At 43.8% G+C, this 18,274-nt stretch overlaps 1 protein-coding gene across 1 annotated transcript in view; it reads right to left on the reverse strand.

Moving 5' to 3' along the window:
- The window catches only part of IPO9 (importin 9), a 39,252-nt gene that overhangs the window by 14,416 nt on the left and 6,562 nt on the right, over positions 1–18,274 (reverse strand). Inside the window, exons 2-13 of the mRNA XM_041489611.1 lie at positions 14,458–14,519; positions 13,782–13,868; positions 12,636–12,837; positions 12,104–12,192; positions 11,726–11,812; positions 9,962–10,081; positions 5,402–5,502; positions 4,069–4,127; positions 3,425–3,576; positions 2,301–2,399; positions 2,058–2,164; positions 483–622 (exon numbers count right to left, since the gene is read on the reverse strand). Coding sequence (XP_041345545.1) covers positions 483–622; positions 2,058–2,164; positions 2,301–2,399; positions 3,425–3,576; positions 4,069–4,127; positions 5,402–5,502; positions 9,962–10,081; positions 11,726–11,812; positions 12,104–12,192; positions 12,636–12,837; positions 13,782–13,868; positions 14,458–14,519 — 1,305 coding nt within the window. The remainder of the gene's footprint in view (positions 1–482; positions 623–2,057; positions 2,165–2,300; positions 2,400–3,424; positions 3,577–4,068; positions 4,128–5,401; positions 5,503–9,961; positions 10,082–11,725; positions 11,813–12,103; positions 12,193–12,635; positions 12,838–13,781; positions 13,869–14,457; positions 14,520–18,274) is intronic.

Below are 18,274 nucleotides of genomic sequence, written 5' to 3' on the forward strand. Positions count from 1 at the left end.
TTGCACATTGATGTAAGATAACACAGAGAGCAAAATCCTGCTGAGTTCCCAATAACAGAATCCCATTTAGCCAGGAGCATTACTTGAATTCATGTGCTACAACTAGTGTCAGCCTCAGCATAAAACAAATGGGATGACATGGTGCAGCAGGAATTCTGAAGGCGGTTAAACAGTGCTGGTGACTTTCCCAGGAACAGACACAAGACATCAGAACAGCTATTTTCCACCCAGCTCCTCGAGCCCCACAGGCTCATGCATCCAGCCAACACTGAGATCCAGCTGAAAGCACAGTGCCACATATAAAGGACTTACACCAGAACTGGGAGCATGTGGGAACTCACAAAATTTATTTTTTTCACATAAGCAAGGTGCACAAGTGTATTTTCCAATACCTCATGCACACATGAACCTGACTGATTCATCAGAGACTCCCAGTGTCTGGCACCCAGCAGTTATTCCCAGGGATGCAGGGTCCCACATACCTGAAAGGTTGAGGTCTGCCAGGACAACATTTGTCAGGAAGCCATGCATATCAAAGTGTATTCTCCCATTCTTCACACTGTCTGTTATTATAGACTTGACTGAGCCCAGGGCCAGCATACAGGCTTCATGTATTTTCCACCTGCAAAATAGTTCAGATGCCTTAAGACTTTTCCTCTGTCATCACTCAAGAAATAAATACATATTCTGAAGTGAAGTCACAAGTAATTTTCTGGTCTAAGCTACAACAACTATTTCCTTGATCCCAAAAGAGAATTTAAAAATGCCCTGAAAGAGATTAACATTCAAAAACTGCAAGATGGGGGCTTGGAAACTTCCTCAGGATGGGCAGCATTCTCAGACACTTCCTAAAATATTGCTGGACTAGTTGTTACTTGTACCAATTTTGTTCTCATAATAAAAAATAACTTCTTCCATGAAATCTTGGTTTCAGCCACGCCTTCATAATTTATATGCAGAAGCACTGGGATACCCCAGTACATTAAAGGTTTAAGAACACCTAATTTTGCATTAACATTTTGTTAATTATGATGATATAGAACTCTGTGCAAATACACTTCTCCTTGGTTTTATTTGTGAAGCCAAGAACCTACTTTACAACTTCTCACAGCTAAGGCAAATGGTCTGATTTTGCAGCCATTCCATTACTGCTCATTATCAGAGGGGCTCATCTGACACTAATATTCAAAATAAACACAAACACTGAACCAATGCCCTGTAAAACCAGGAGAGAATCACTGTGGACCAGGAACCAGGCACTCCTGCAGTGGAGTTTTCTTCTTCTATCCCCAAAGAGCATTAAAAACTGCAACTCTGAAGGTCTAAAATTGGACACATACATCTGCATACACCACCACTCTTCTTGACATCAAGTAAAAAAAAATGTTTATATATATTTCCTGAAAATTTTATCCCAATTAACCAAACATGAAGTATTGCAAATTTCTCTTCTGATTTTCTATAATTATCATTGCCCATGAGATGTTTTAAGGAACATCAAGCTCTGAAGGGAGGGAGCCTTGGCACAGATAACTTGTGCTAGGAACTGCCCAAAGTACTCCACATGAAGACTTCACCATCTGGCTCAAGAACTACTGTGCTGTCTTTTTCTTCTAATCAGAGCTCTCCAGCTCCATCCTTGCTCTTCAGTAGCATTTTCACAAATGAAATGTGATTAAATCATGGTGCACCCAGTGCTGCAGATGAGCTCGACACCCATCCCAGCACTGTCCCCTCTCCGCCCCAGCAGTCCCCTCCCGGCCCCAGCACCGTCCCCTTCCTGCCCCAGCACTGTCCCCTCCCGGCCCCAGCACCGTCCCCTTCCTGCCCCAGCACTGTCCCCTCCCGGCCCCAGCGCCGTCCCCTCTCAGCCCCAGCACCGTCCCCTCCCCCAGCACCGTCCCCTTCCTGCCCCAGCACCGTCCCCTCCCGGCCCCAGCACCGTCCCCTCTCAGTCCCAGCACCGTCCCCTTCCTGCCCCAGCACCGTCCCCTCCCGGCCCCAGCGCTGTCCCCTCTCAGTCCCAGCACTGTCCCCTCCCGGCCCCAGCCCCTCACCAGTGCTCAGCACCGCTGTTTTTAGCCTGCTCAGCTTCCTGCAAATGCCGGGTAGCTGCTGCAGCCAGAGCAGTTGCACTCTCATTCTGGAAATCAGCAGCCACAGCCTGTGCACAAGGAAATGGTAACACTCACTTGTACGGACTGTTAAAAGTTGGCCTTTTCTCTAAATGCCCTTCCTGAGGGCAGGTTTGATACTTGTTATTACTACTTCAGTATCTAAATGTGGAATACATTTCATACCAGCAGGAGATCCTGAGCAGCAATTCTCACTGTGTAGGAAAACGTATCATCATCTTCATCCTCCACAAACTGCTGTGGATTTGCAGTCCAAACTTTTATCTAGAGGAGACAAAAAGGATAGGGCAGCTGAGAATTCAGGACACCAATGTTTTACCAGGCACCTTTTCTGTTCCCTGCAACCTGTTTTGGAGAACTACTTTCAGAATTTTTCTCTGCCGTAAGAAGTCTTCACCCTCAACTGATTTTTCTTCTATTCCATTGGAGAAACATTTGAAAAGCAGAAACTCTCTTTGTTCTGAGCTCATCTTGCTCTTCTGCCCCTCATTTGAGATAAGAGTTTGACAGAACTAATGACTGACCTGGAATCAATGCTACACAGCTTTATTTTTAGATGAGGAATGGGAGAAGCAGATAAATCTTTTAACAGAGTGCTTGTTTTTATCAAATCTACCTAAACTAAAAGATGACGGTTGTCACACTTGAGAGGCCAGGAGCTATGCAGAATTTCAGTACAAATTATTTCACCCTACTAGTACAACATTTTTGCTTCACAGGAAGCTGTTTATTTCTTTCAGCATGAAAATCTTCATTTTCACAGCACATGGAAGAACGAAGGAAGAAAGCCTGAAAGAGCTGAGGTTGTTCAGCCTGGGGAAGATTCCAGGAGGATCTTATAATTGCCTTAAAAATAAAGCCCTATTACCAGGGCCTCAGGACAAGGGGCAAGATGGTAGGTTTAGATTAGAGAAGGAATTCCTTACTAAGGGGGTGCTGAGACACTGGATATGCTGCCCAGAGAAGTTGTGAATGTCCCATCACTGAAAGTGTCCAAGGCCAGGCTGGATGGGGCTTGATGCAACCTGGGACAGTGCAAGGTATCCTTGCCCAGGGCAAGGGGTGGAACAGGATGGGCTTTAAAGTCCCTTCTGACCCAAACCCTTCTGTGATTTGTGATTTGCTGTCCACCTTGTACCATTCTGGAAGCTCTAAGTGCTGCCACAGCAAAGTGATGGAACAGCTTGTTAGATTACAGCAGCTTCCACGCACTGAAACTCTTCCCAGGACACTTGCTGGTTTAAATCTCTCCTTTCCTTTGTTTCCTACACAACACAAAACATGCTCACCTGCTCCTCCGTGATCTGCATGTAAAGCAGGATGTAATAGATCAGGTCTGGCAGAGCCTTCTTCACTGTGCTCTTAAATTTGTTGTTTTCCAGCAAGGCGTGAACAAATTCAAATATGCTGAACACCAGATTTTCAAAGCCCAGAACTTCACCTGAACGAAGTGGAAAAAACCAAAAATAACGTGACTGAATATGCCAACACACAAAAAGGTACAAATGGATGTGAAAATAATTATAAACTGTTAGCTTCTCTGAGCAGATATTTATTAATTCTCCTGGACTAGCAAGTGCAGCAGCAGCCCCAGGAGGATTTCGGACCTCGTCACTTTCTGCTCTCTTCCCACCACACAACCCTCATTAAAACTTATCAAGCTCAACCTAAAACCTATTTGATTTTCTTTTGTCCCACTACTTTTACCTCAAAATTGTTGCCAAACTTACTCCTAAGCCATTAGAAAACTTAAATTGTGTGCCTTCATTGAAGACAATCACAAGTAATTTGCAAAGAAGTGATGGACACCGTTCTAACATGGTAAATGCACTTTTAGCACAATCTCCCATGGTGTTTCAGTCACTGTTTTGACAGCAATGTTTAGGTAACTCCATTCCTCTTCAAATAGCAGAAGTGAAGTGCAAGTTCTTACCATCAGAATCCACAGGATCCTCCACCTCTTCTGTGTAATTTACTTCTGTTCTCACATAAGTGGACGGAGTTAAGGAAATGCTTTTTTCTAAAGAACAACATCTATTTTGAATTAATCTGTTCCCGTCTTAAAACTGCTGATAACTTGGGAAGGTTCTTTAAAAAACCTTTGATTTTGTGTAGAATGCTGTGCTTCAGGACACAGAGACAACAACCCCAGGAGCTCTTGGCTTTGTGCATTGCCCAAGTTCAAAGACCAGTTTCCACAGACCACTCACACATCACTTCAGCACATCTTTCATATTATTTGAATAACTTAGATCAAACTTACCAAGGTAACCCAAAACTTCATTTATGTTAACTTTGCAAGAACAGAACCCCCCAGACTCGTTCTTTCAGGGGATGTGAGCCAATTCAACACCTCACTGCTGCCCAAGGGTGAGGAACCACCCCATGTTCCCACATCCTACCTTAGGGTTGGCTCTGCTCCCTACCAAGATTCTCCACAAGCACCAGCCCTGGAAAATTACAGAAAACTAACCTGGGGGTAAGAAGGAAGGAGCTATCTTTGCACATGGTGAACTGAAGATCCAACAAGTACCAGAACAAACACAAGGAAAGGAAGAACAAGACTCTCCCCTTTTGCAAACAAAAGCCCATTTTGTTTGCCCATACCAACAGGACTGTAGTAGGAGTCAGAACAGGAGAGGGAGAAATACACCATCAAAAATCCAACAAACAGCTCCTTGTATTTTCATAGATTCACAAAATGGTTTGGATTGGAAGGGATCTTAAAGGCCCTGTAGTTCCAATCCCCCTGCCATGGGCAGGGACACCTTCCACTGTATTTTAACAGGGGTCTGAAAAAACAATATGGAGAGATTTGAGTTGTCAGTCTTCAAGTACCAGGCAATGCACCCACAGACCACTCTGACACAGCTGAGTGTGCAGTGGAGCACTGACTGAAAATTCAAATAGAAATCAGCTTCTGCGGCAAGTGCAATCAGCCATTAGTTCTGCTGCAGCAAGGATTCTCCTTCTCCTAAAATCTTTACACTGTGACCAGCACCTTTTTAAGAAGACAATTTTTACCAAAAAATATCAGAAAAGTGCAGAGCTCGTGGCAGTTCTACAGGGCACATGCATCAATCAGCATACATTTTAAGCTAAAAGAAACTTAATGGAGCCTCCAGAAGTAACAGAAAGATCCTGTTTTGTCTGGCAGAGCAGAGCACTCCGTGTATTGTGCTTCTCCAGCAGTCAGGTCATTACTGGGTATGAGACTGAGCTTGTCTCGTTTGATTCCAGGTAAACACAAACACTACCAAGGATATAATGCAGCACTTTCCGTAAGGGTGTTCCAGACGATGGGCAGGATCTGCTGCATTGATGAAATCATGTGCTTTGGGTAGTTTTTCACAAGTGCTGTCACAGCCTGGAACCAAAAAGAACATCAGTCAAAAGTGAAACTGGGAAAGCCATCAACACACTCAAATCACAGGCCCCTGTTTCATTAACAACTGAGAGCATCCAAAGGCTTCCTGTCACCGAGGTCACCTCTCACTCCTGACCACACAATCCCCTCTCTTGCTCAAACACTCACCAACACACTTGGTGTTTCCCCTTTGGCAGGGAAGCAAAGGGATAACACAAGATGTGGCACTCTGGAGTGAAGACAATGCCATAATGCAGTGGGTAAGACAATGACTCAAATCCAAAGCACATCACTGTGCAGCACTGTCTGGATACAATTATCCTGCAAGTGTCTTGTCCCAGAAAAAACCTCTAATGTAATGTAAAACCAGACTACTGCCCATTTTCCACAATTCTGCTCATGCAAGCAACACATCCACTGTACATCCAAGGAGTAGCTGGAGAAGCAAACACTCACCCAGATCAATTCCCTTCCCATTCTGGCTGTGGGCACCAGTGGCTGTGCCAGCCAAGCACAGGGGCTGCTCTGGGAGCAGCTTAGCAGCTCCACAGGGGATTGTGCCTGGACTTTCATGAAGCTGATCCCCCTGACTTAGGGGAGCCCTTCCACTGACACTTGCCAAAAGCCTTTTGGGACCCACTAGGAGTGAGAGAGCTCTTACTCCCCCCTGTCCTTCCCAGGGGCACAGCTCCAGCTGTGTTACACTTGCTACGGAACAGCCCCTCACAAACTGCCGGAGAGGTGGCTGCTCCCAGACACACAGGTGTCAGTTTGTTTGGGCTTACACAATACAACCCACTCTGTGCCATTTGTTTGTTCTGGGTACATTAACAGAAACAAAAAAATAGTAATTCACCTTCCAGAAAAACAAGAGCAATCTAGTATCAGTATTGGAGATGAGCAGGCGTCAGGGCTAACCCAGCTACATGGGTTTGGGAATGAGTCTGGCAGGTGCTAGAAGGAAGAATTACAGAAAAGTCCTGCTGAAGTCTCCGGGAAAAATAATTATGCAGGTGCTGGCAAAGGATGTGAATCTGATCTTCACGACTGCTGCAAACTCAACACCCTGCCTAGGGCCACAGGAACATCCAAACAGACTTGTTCCATATGCCACTCCATATGAACCCCATGTAAATGTTTCCAAGCTCTACGCCCAACCAACTCTGCAGGAAGTGCTGCTGGAGTGCTAAGGGAGCTCTTCAATGGCTCTGCAGTTGTAACAATAGAAAGCTGCATTTGCAAGGTCACCACAATCCTGCATAGCAAGTCATTAAAAAACAGAGCACTCTCCTGTCAGATGTTGTACTTCAACCCCTGGCCCCTCATTCTGACAATTCCCACTGCTTGTCTGAACTCAAAGAACTGCTTCACAGATCCTCTGCCAATCCCCACGTATTGCTCCACCACCTATTAATCTTTCAAGAAAGCCCTCATCCTTCTCTCTTGAGAGCACTGCTCCTTCAAGTCACTCTATCAAAGCCTTTTATTGCTTCTCTTCCTGTCTGCATCCTTAAACAGAGAAGAAATCCCTAAATTTTTGGATAAAAAGCTTAAAATACACAGTAGAGAGCACACTAAAGCTGACTGTCAGTCAAAGTTCAGAAGTGGCAGGTGAAGTACTTTGTTCATCAAACTGGGAAGTTTGTCCCAAGACACAGATTCCACCTCATCTTCTATCCAAGAACCAAGAGGTTATGATTAATTATTTTTTCTAGCTACTTATTTGTTTCAGCGTCAGGAAAAATGTAAGGATAACTTCTCTGACCCACAGGTGTTGAACAGCTTCTAAGCACAAATGAAGAAGCACAACAGCAAGGCTGCAAGATGCTTTAGATTGTTGGTTAATTGGTGTTCCTGATATATTACTGCACACTAAGTACACCATTGTATTCCAATTTGTATTCCATTACTGTGAAATTTGCCTTAAATCTGTCACCTGTCATGTTTAATCACTCTGTTTCTCTCAAAACAATCAATAGTAGCATGTTCAACACTGGAATTAGGATTCAAGAACTGCACAGTTGCAGCTGATTCATCCTTAGAGAGACCAATTTAATTCATGCTGAACTATTAAACACAACAACAAATTACCCCATGGGTATTTCCTTCTAGTCCTCACACTTGGTATTTTTGTTGTAGCCAAACCTCCCATCTCCTCCAAGAATAAAAGGCCCTGATTTCCTGCTGATAGCTGCTTAAAAACTTGTAACTATACTGGGAACAACTTGGGAACACATTAACCATCAGTGGTTCCACTTGATGTGATCCAAACTATTCAGTCCCCTAACCAGGATAACTGTCCCAGTGAATCAGGCAGAGGTGCACACTGCAATAGCATTCCTTAAAGCTTCTGCCACTGTCCTGCAGAACATTCTGACATGGACAGCACAACAGTTTAGGTCAGGACTGCCTGTGACTTCCATCAAGAACTCCATGCACCTTGGAGTACAAAGCTCTCAAGTGACAGGGAAAGGAAAAAAAAGTCTTCCTATCATTTGCCGCACAGCACTTCATTAGAAAGAAGATGGAATTGAGTTTGCATCTGGTTGAAAATGTGCTATAAAAAGTCTCAATTCCCTCTTCCATTGCATCAGCTTTTCAAGGGGTTCCTGTAATGACCTCATCTGTAGAGCTGGTTTAAATAATCCCCTACGGTTTCTTACTTGTGCATTACAATGACTGTAAAATCCACTTCTCTGGAAGTGAAGGCAATTCATGGGTCTTTCACCTGAATCCCTTTTTCCTCAGAAAATTGCTATCATCAACTTAGAAACCCTAAGTTACAAAACCATGAATTCCCTTAAGTCAAAAGCCAGAACACTCATCTCTTCAAAAAGAGCCTCCTACAAACCACTTGTCAGCAGCAGATCTCCTGAATTTCCTGTTTAAATCCACACCGATTCTCTGCTGCCATCGATGCCACCCGACACACAGCAATGTATTCAGATCCAAATCCTCTTGTGCTGCACCTTCCCTGCAGAGGCCAAAGGCAGAGGCTCACACACAGCTAAGGAGCAGAGCAAGAGCAAGGTGACATTTCCTCAGAGACTTTCCCAGCCTGTCACATTGTTCAAGAACCTCCTGGTGGGACCAGTGCTGACATACCCATGCAAACAGCCCAATGCCAGCTAGCACTAATTTAAATAACAGAAAGGGCTGCAGAATGCATGGATGTAATGAGAACAGAACTGGCCTGGCCTGGTTTAGAGTGAAGCCATCAGTTACAACTGCTTTCTGTGGAGACTGAAAAATACCACTCATTAACAATCCAAACTCATGAACAATCCAAATGTGAGTATCTGGAGTAAGAGGTCCAAATATTCTTGAGTTGCAGCCTGTTCAAATCGAGATGATACCCTGCAGTGTTCCTTTCATGTCGGTGTTCCTATAAATCACAGCCCCAGGAATCCCAGTGCACAAGCAACCGAAAGGAAAAAAAAACCCACAAGAGACACTCTCTTAACAGAACTGCCTACATCCTTCCCCAAATTGCTTTCCAGTAGTGCTGCACAGCAACAACAGCTCCAGCTGTTCCTAGAGTATGAGACACGCAGCCCCTCACTGAGAAGCCACAGGATGCCCAGACCAGGTACTGCTGCCTTGAATAGGATTAAGACAAGTTCCACAAGACAGCTCAGGAACTGCTGGTTTGGTAAAACAACAGCACCCTCCCAGCATGTATTTTCACTACTTCACCACAAAGCTGGTCCATCCTGAAAAACTTTTGACACTTGTTTTCATAACTTCCTTATTGTTTCCTTCATGGAAGTGAATGGGCCTCAGTGCCCATCCTCAGAAACTGACCTGAGTGTTGCTCACCCCAGCACACAGGCAGGGAAATTAAAGATCTGGATTTGATCCTACATCTGATGCTTTTGGCTCTTTGCTCTCCCATGCTGCAGGCAGCACACCTTACAGCTCCAGTGCTTTCCAAGCCGTTACAGGGTCTGCACTGGCCCTCATCCCCATGCACACAGAGCTCTCCAATCCAATCTTCTGTCTACAGGAAACCAGCACAGCACAAAGACCTTCCATCTCTCTTTCTCAGAGATCATTTAGCATTAAAGAGCAGACAAGTTCCAGAAAAGCACCTGCACTTAATAAGCTTTTACAACTTCACTGCAGCAGAATTCTACAGCACCTTTAGAAAATATTGGTATTTAACTACAGATTATGATGTCCAAGATACATCAGATCAGCAAACGACAGAGACAGATGGTCCTATGGACCAGATTCCTGTGGATCATTTTACAGACAGATCCTCATGGATCTCGTCATAGGTATCTTCAGTAAAGGTGGACAACTTGTTTCACTGTTGATGGTGCTGGGAGCCAAAAGCCTTCACTGTTCATACCATGAGCATACTGGGAGATGTGCCACTTGAGTTTGTTTTCCAGCACATCTGAGTGTGTGTTGGTATTCAATTCTTTCTCCACTTAACCAGCCCTAAGTGACTCACCTTTAAAACTTCCATCTTAAACCCGCTATCCGATGTTGGTCCATCAGGCATCTGCAGGGCCTGGACAAAGGCTTCTGTGAACTGCTGCACCACAGGAAAAATCAGGACCTTGGCAGCACCCTGGTAACAGACAATGCAAGCACAGCATTGAATACCAGATATTGAACCCCCACATCTGACAGGTAAAGCACTAGAAGCAACAGCAAATGCACTTTTCTGTTACAAAACAGAAGAGGAACTCGTGGCAACTGCAGAATATTGCAAAGTCACATTAAAGCTGCTTCAGACATCACTTGGGCTCTCTCTTTAGCTAAGGAACTAAGCACAGTGAATCCCACTCTTCAGAAGCCCACAGCACAGGCTCCCACAAAACACACACTTACATCCAACTTATCACTTTGGAGTCTCAACAGAGATCCAGACAATCCAGTCTGGAGAGCCCCAGGAGCAGTGGGGCCCATCCTAGAGAGGCATTTCATTTGATGAGCTGAATCCTGCCCTGCACCCCCAGGCTTCAAAACCAACCTGGGGTGGTTCCATCACACACACAATCACCCCAAACCCTGCAGCTGGCATTTATCTCCCTGCAGAGCCTCTATCTCCCAAACCAAACAAGCTGAGTATCGACAGCTGGCCTGAAGATTAACAGGACGATTCTTCCTAGGAAAATGCAGCAAGTATTTTTCCAGATGTCAGAGCACTCCATAAGCAGTCCTTGGCAGAGCAAGTAATAGAGGACCAAAATAATTTTATTGAGATTATTCCTCATAAATCCATAGCCAGGACAGCGAAGTCCTATGTCTAAATCAATTAGGAAATGCCATTTATAAAAAGATTCCCTTTTTCTTTTTTTTTTTTTTAAGTAAAATTTCAACAGAAAAGGTTTAGTATTCAATGTAAAGGACACTTTCTCCAGAATAAGAGTGGGGAGCTACTACTATCTCTTAGATATTGGTATCAGCTGCATGATACAGTGCATGAATAACCTTGCCATGGCAGTACAGATACAATGTAATTACCAGAACTTTCCAAATGTCTGCACTGGATTGCTCCGCGTCCAAACAAGGAGGGAAGAGCCACTAGACTGAGAGTCACCCTTCCCTATCCTTACACCCCAAAAAGTTAAAAATAACCATTTATTGTCTGGGAGTGCTGGAAAAGCCACTTGACAAAGGCCATTTACAATGCAGATGTACTCAGTTAGAGCCAGACAGCAGACTCACGTCAAGCTGCTTGACTGCTGTGTTTGTTTCTTAACAGCTACTCTTCCAAAACCGGGCTGGGTTTGGCTTCCCCCACCCCTTCAGGAACACAAGGCCAAGGTGCCTCCTGAAGTACAGGGTGAAGCTCCAGGAGCTTGGAACCAAAGCCTCGCCCAAGGGTCCCCCGGCGCCCAAGGCCTGGGAGGTGACCGGGACACGGCTCAGCTGAAGAATGGAAGCCAAGTCACGGATTTCCAAACAAAGGGATGATACTCCATCTCTACACTTCCCCATGCTGACTCCCCCCTCTCCTGAGCTCTTACAAGCATGTCTGTTGATAAAGCATAAATTAACCTTAATTATGGAAACCAAGTCCCACTATCAAGGCATGCATGTAAAGCAGGGAGTCAGCTACTTTACATGTACTAAATTACAGCCTCTTCCCCTGAATTCCAGCTGACACAGTATGTAATTTTCCAGTATTCACTTCCATATTAACAATTATTTAGAACCTCACTCAGTTTGAATTCAAAGCATCTTGTATGTCAAGTTAAATTCTTGCCTTTTCCAGCTCCTCCATGTTACAGATCATGTGGGCACACGTGGTAAATATCTCCACTGCGCGTGACCTCGTGCGAATCCCATACACCTAGATAGAAGTTAAACATTAGGAACACAACATTCTTCTTACACAAGATACTTCCTTTAATTATCTTTTAATTGTATTTAATTTTTGCTTTAGCTTTATTCTCTTATTTTATTATTGGCTTCAACGTTTCTCTTGAAACATTAGCTGCCATCAACTATTATATCTTTAAGAAAATTCTTTAAGTCTAACTCATACTACAGTATGACTTAACCATTAAATCTGGAGTTTCTCTGTTCCAAGAAACATTCCCACTAATTTCATCCAATTTCAACCTCACTGTGAAGATCATACCTCTGCCATTGTGAAAATTTTGTACATCTCTGGAAGAATAACTGGAGCTACAAGTGGCATCTGTATGTCTGTCACTTCTCGGGTAAATTCTAAAAAACGGAAAAAAAATAAAAGAAGTTCTTATAAGAAATCCAATTTGTAGGGAACAGCAGCAATAGAACCATTGGGAAACATTAAGTCATTGAAACATGCTGATTTGCACTTCACTAGACTAGGGTCATCTGATCTACCTGAGGCAATCCTGAAAGGCAAGCAGAAAAATATCACACTAAAAACTGCAGGTATCTGGAAAACAGGGTGTTACAGTCAAAGTCCCTGCTGAGCTCTATCCTGCAGCACAGCACCTCCTTCCCCAGCTCTCATAACACCTGCTGAGCACAATTCCACAGCCAGCAATAGGCACCAGGCCCAGGGGAAGAGAGCAAGAAAAATCCAATTTCTTCAATTTGGATGAAACGCAACACAATACTGGCACAAGGAAAAGCCTAAACAGCTTCCTACAGCAGCCTTGCCCAGCCATGGCACCACAGACCTGTGAGCACTCTCATGGCTCCGTGCACGGCGTTGACATCCCCGCTGACCAGCATCTCCATGAGCAGGTTGAAGAGCTCGGGCCAGGCCTCAGGCCAGTCCCAGTGGGCGATGGCTGACACAGCGTAGGCGACGCTCGAGCGCACCTTGCTGATGGACTCCCTCAGCCCGTTGGGCAGCAGCTCCCTGATAGCAACTTTTGCCTGTAGAAAACAACAGCATTCAGAATAGATCCACAGCCACAGCACAATCTAATAAAAAAAAAAATCTAGACCTGTGACTGCATCCTGATATTGATTCAATGCTGGTTTTATAAAATGAACATCCAGGAGACAAAAACACTCCTGCACACTACACCCCGTAATTTTTTAGGGAAAACCGCATGGTGTCTTTTAACATAGCACCATCTCACACACAGCATTAGACAAGCACAGAGTAAATAGCACACAGCTGCAGCTACACAGGATGTACATGGAAAACATCCAGAGTTAGCTGAGATAAATCCCAGCTCCAGTGTCAGGGACTATGTTTGCTTACTTTGGAAGATTTCAGTAAACAAGAACAGTCACCCAGCCCTGAAGGGACAGGAAAAAATAAAAGCCACTTCTGGGACATAATTCAAGCAATTATCTCTGGATGGGATGAATCATATTCTAGATATGAAAGATGCTCCAGTCAACAGTCAGAGTGGAAAGGGCTGGAATCTCTGGCCATCTTAGCTGTTAAATACTCCTGCTGAACAGATTCTTAATGAAACCCAGCAGCTTTAAACTAAAATTTGTCATGGGAAAATAACCTTTAAGTCCCAAGATGTATAACAAAAGATATAGCAAATCTCCAAAAAAAGACTGCCAGAATCAGTATTTGTGAAACTTAGGAAGCAGCTTTTCTTCTAGTTTTGTTCTGAGAGTAGCAGGAGCATTGTGGCTGAACTTTCCCTACAGGAAGCAGCCCAAGCTTCTCAAGCCCAGTGTTGTTTTAAGCAAATGAAAACAGATTTTTGAAGTGCCAAATGTCAAAAAACCTTAACTGAAGCCATTAATCCTCAAAATACACATGGGTGCTGGTACTTCTTTAACTGTCTAAAGAATTCATATTCTTGATGGATAAAGTGTTTCAAATCAGACAATGTGAAACCAAGTCTTACCCTTTCTGTGGTCTCTGGAGGTCTAAACTTTTCAGACTGAGAGCACCAGTGAGTTTCCACATACTGTTTGAGAATAACAGACGCCAGCTGTATCAGGAGAGAGGTCAGGAATCAGGGACATATCCTGGAACCACTGCAAGGATCACCCCTGACCCATTTGCTCAGCCTACTATCCCATCATGCTTCTTTTAGAGGGGCATCAGGACTTGCCAAAAATGCAAAAAAAAAATCCATGAAATGGACTACAAAGTTACTGTGGTAAAAAGAACTGCTGGGTATCCATGGAGCAGCAATGGCCTGCACAGCACTGACCCAAGGCAGCTGCTCTAGAAAGGCACAAGATTCAGGTTGCAGAGTAACTAAAGAAATACTTCCTTTCCAAGTAGGAAAATACCTACAGAAAAAGTTTCTGAAAAGAGAAGCCACACTTCTGCTTGCTGATGTCTACCACCCACCTCCTAAGTTGTGTCTATTTCCAGTACAGTATTATCTCAGCACCAGGTTCATTAAGTCCAAAAAAAATTTTTCAAAAGATGTTAGAGCATAACACCAGAATAATGTTGAAAGAAAGACTCAGAAAGCTACTCCCAATTTTTCACCTGAAAACATGGAAGAATCTTTTAACAACCAAGGAAATTTATATTTAAATTCTTTCTGCAGTTCCAGGAAAACTCACCTGCCGGATAGCCAGAGCTCCCTGAGGATCCACAGTCAGTTCTGCTAAATGAACACCAAATTCTGCAAGGAAAAAAACCCAAATATTGGTATTGTAACTTTTATTGCCACACAGTAAAAGTCATTAAGATTTTTGGAGAAGGACATCATACCAATTGAGTGACTCATATGCAGGAAGGAGAAGGCAATTCCAAAGCACAGCTACTCAAATAAATCATAAGCATTAATTCTCTCCTGTGCTCTTCACAAAAATTTCATTTATTGTCTTGGCATCTTATTTTCTTCTCTCATGGGCAAAAAGGTTTGCAATACAGGCTAATAACAAGCAAATTATTTAAATACATATATAAAACTCTTATCTACAATGTAAAATCATTACTCGAGTTTCTACAGGAGAAATGCATGGAGCAGATCCAGGATGGAGTAAGACAGCAGCAGGCTGGCAGCCAGCAGTCCCGTTGTGGACACCCTGGGTTCATCCACAGGGATGTGCAGGCATCGCTTCAGCTGTCCCAGCCCTCACCCTGCCACTGCCAGGACACACAAACACCTTCCCGAGCAAACCCTGCCCAGGACAGTGACACCAGCACTGCCTGGACAACCCCTGGGGCTGCGGAACCTTCTCCTGCAGAGAATCTGCCCAGAAAAAGCAAGAGCTTCTTGTGGCTTCTTGCCAAGCAAGCTCCATGACAAAGGCAAAGTTCAAACACTTGTAACAATTCTGTTGATGCTGAGCACAGGAAATAAAAGCCTGGAAGAGCAGCTGTTCTGGTATGGTAAATCCATAGAACTCAATAAATTTGCTTAAAATTGCTATTTTAAGTTTCAGGCAGCTGATAACTGTCCTAAATACTTCATTTAATTTCACTAGTCTGCTTAAGAAATACATTTGTGATGTTTTAGTTCTTAGAAGCCGTGGAGCAGAAGTTATGCCCTGGGGTCCTGTCAGCACACCCTGCCTCCTGCAGACAGGCTAAACGTGCTGACAGCATCCCTGACAAACACAGACTAAAAATTCTTCTCAAAAGGAGTTCTGTGACTTTCCTCAGCAGCACATCTGAGTGCTTCACAAATGGCTGAGTGTCTCCTAATACTCACTTTACTGCTAAGAGGCTTTTCTGGGTTGGGAGATAATTGCCTCTCATTTTCACTGGCACACACTGAACATACCCAGTTCCTTTACCCTTTCTTCACAGATCATGTATTTAAGAAAGAGGAAAATAACCCTCTTATCCCAGCTGTGAAAGCAGGGAGCCTCATTCCATGACATACTTAACATAATACTTCTCTTAACTGAAGCAATCATTATTCTATGTGCTATCTATGATTTCCATGATCAAGTGTGGCATTGCATTTCAGCCCTGTCTTTAAAGGGTGAGTTGCAAGGGTACAAGGAGTATAAATGGAAAGCTTAGAAGGTTAGAAATAGGTATAAAGGAAGCCAGAGTAACTGCAACCGCTTCACACAGCTACAACTCAGTATATCAGTTCACAATCCTTAATTTGTTTACATATATGCATTTCATGTATTCTCTCTGCATACACTGGAAAGGTGGAATGGACCCACAAGGATCATCCAGTACAGCCCTGTTGAATGGCTTACACCCTATGGAGAGGATCAGTGTCTGCCACACAGTCCTCTAAGCTATGTGGATAAGGAGGTTTAATGGCAGGAGGAGGAGGTTTAATCATGGCCTGTGATTTACAATATTTAGTTTCTCCATTTTCCAACACCTTAGTTCTGCTCTCCAGGCAGACTGCAGTGCCATTGTTGGGACACCAGACCTACTCACTGCTGCAGTGACCAAGAGTTCTGTCCTACAAACCCCTTGGATCTGACAATAAGCCACTGACATCCCCCCATCAGGTTTCCAGCCTGATATCCTGCTTTAAAAAATATATTACAAAACTGCATCTTCCTAACTGATAAATTACCATTATGGCAAATTCTTATCAGGAATCCTGTTGAATTCAGATCACTCACACCCAGCACTTGTTTAAGGAGTAAGCCAGCTCTCCCGTCAAACCAAAATTAGATGGATTTATCAAGAACAGATCACATAAAAAAGTACTAGTTGTGTAGCAGCTATTTATCCTAATGTTATAGACACAGACAAGCTGTTTAATGAGCTGCTCCAATAATATTTCCAGGGACTGATATTACACTGATCCTTGTACAGCTCACTGGCTCCTCTTTTCTCAAAGGATGGTTTATTATTGGGTTCTTTCCCAGTTGGCTGGAAATATCATGGGTAAATGCAGTCCAAATGGACCTTGATAGGCGATTCCTTCACTTATATTCTGTAAATTTCAGATATGAAAAATACCAAGTCTTCTCCCCAAGATAAAGTCTGTAAACCACAAATACTACAAGCTTTTAATGAAGCTTTTTTTTACATGCTCTGGCAAAGACAGCACTTAGCAAACACATTTTCTCCCAGCTCTGCTTCTCCTCTTCATTAACCTCAATATTAATAAATTCAAACTCTCCTCCTTTATCTACCATGTAACCAGTTTATGTAACCTCTTCACCCCCAACATTTTTGCAAAACTAAGCCACATGAAACCAAAAATTACTTGTAAACAAGCAGGAAGGAATAAATGGGCAGAAGTTTCTACTGAATCTTTGCAACTACCTGCCTAGTCAAAAGGGGCCAGCACTGACCAAGTCCAGCTCAGCACATGCACGCAGAGCTGGCTCAGGAGCTGCTAAAGGTCCCTTTCGTTGTCTCTGCTGAGGGCAGAGACAGGGTGAGGTAGAGAAAGGACTGTGGCAGTCTGGTGAATCCAGGTGGCCCATGGCCACTGACACTCCAAACTAAAGCAACACTTGGTCTGCAGAGGCTGGATCTCACCACCACCACAGCAACACCAGAAACTGAGTTCCCTTTACCAGTACTTGCCCACCTTTGTGCCTCATGCTCCTCAGCCACACAGGCACAGATGTTTTCCACAGACCTGGCTTTCAATAACATCATCATAAAGCAACTTGGGTTGAAAGGGACCTTGGGTGGTCACCCAGTCCAATCCCCTGCTCAAAACAGGGCCAGCCAAGAGATCAGACCAGCACAGAATGAAATGAGGATCTGCAGACAGACTAGGAGGAAACACCAAGCAAGAATCTAATGCTTAACCAGAGTTCTGACACTCTACACATGTGCTGCTTTGGGAGCTTCTTCATCCTCCGTCATGATGCTCAAGAACTGCTCCAAAAGCACTCCTGTTGTTAGCCACCTCTAAAAACTGCATTCATATTTTCTTCATTTCTCAGCAAAAGACAGAAAGATTGAGGTCACTCTTCTCCAGAAGCTGGGCTGTTTTTAAGTATCTCCTTTGAAATCCTTCTTCACAACTTCTCCCTCCACTCAACATATCTGCAGCATTTCACAGAGCAAACACTAGTGTTTGCTGCTGGGAATAACCTTTCTTCCCAACAGGCAGTATCTTATGTTGCAATGTGGTCATTTCTTGTTTCAACTTCCCTGTTACAAATCAGTTCAATAATAAAGTTTACCCCTGTTAAGAATTCAGCTCAAGCCACACACAGGACTTCCACTCATCTCTGCCCATCACTCACTCTACTACAATTCAAGTTAGAGCCAAAAGAGCACCACAAAACCACATGTTGTGGTCATGTCTATATTCTCCATAATCTCTCCTTCCAAACAATGCTTGAGTTTATGGCATAAAATCATGTACTCACAGAGTACCTGATACAACACTGAAATCCCTCCTGAAGCGATTTTAAAGCAGTTCTGTTGGGAAAAAGCTGACCATAAGCAAAACCACACTGAACCAGGAAAGCTCAAGTGATGCAA

Source organism: Pyrgilauda ruficollis, unplaced genomic scaffold (genome assembly GCF_017590135.1).
Source record: "Pyrgilauda ruficollis isolate IOZ18807 unplaced genomic scaffold, ASM1759013v1 scaffold95, whole genome shotgun sequence".
Lineage (NCBI taxonomy): Eukaryota > Metazoa > Chordata > Aves > Passeriformes > Passeridae > Pyrgilauda > Pyrgilauda ruficollis.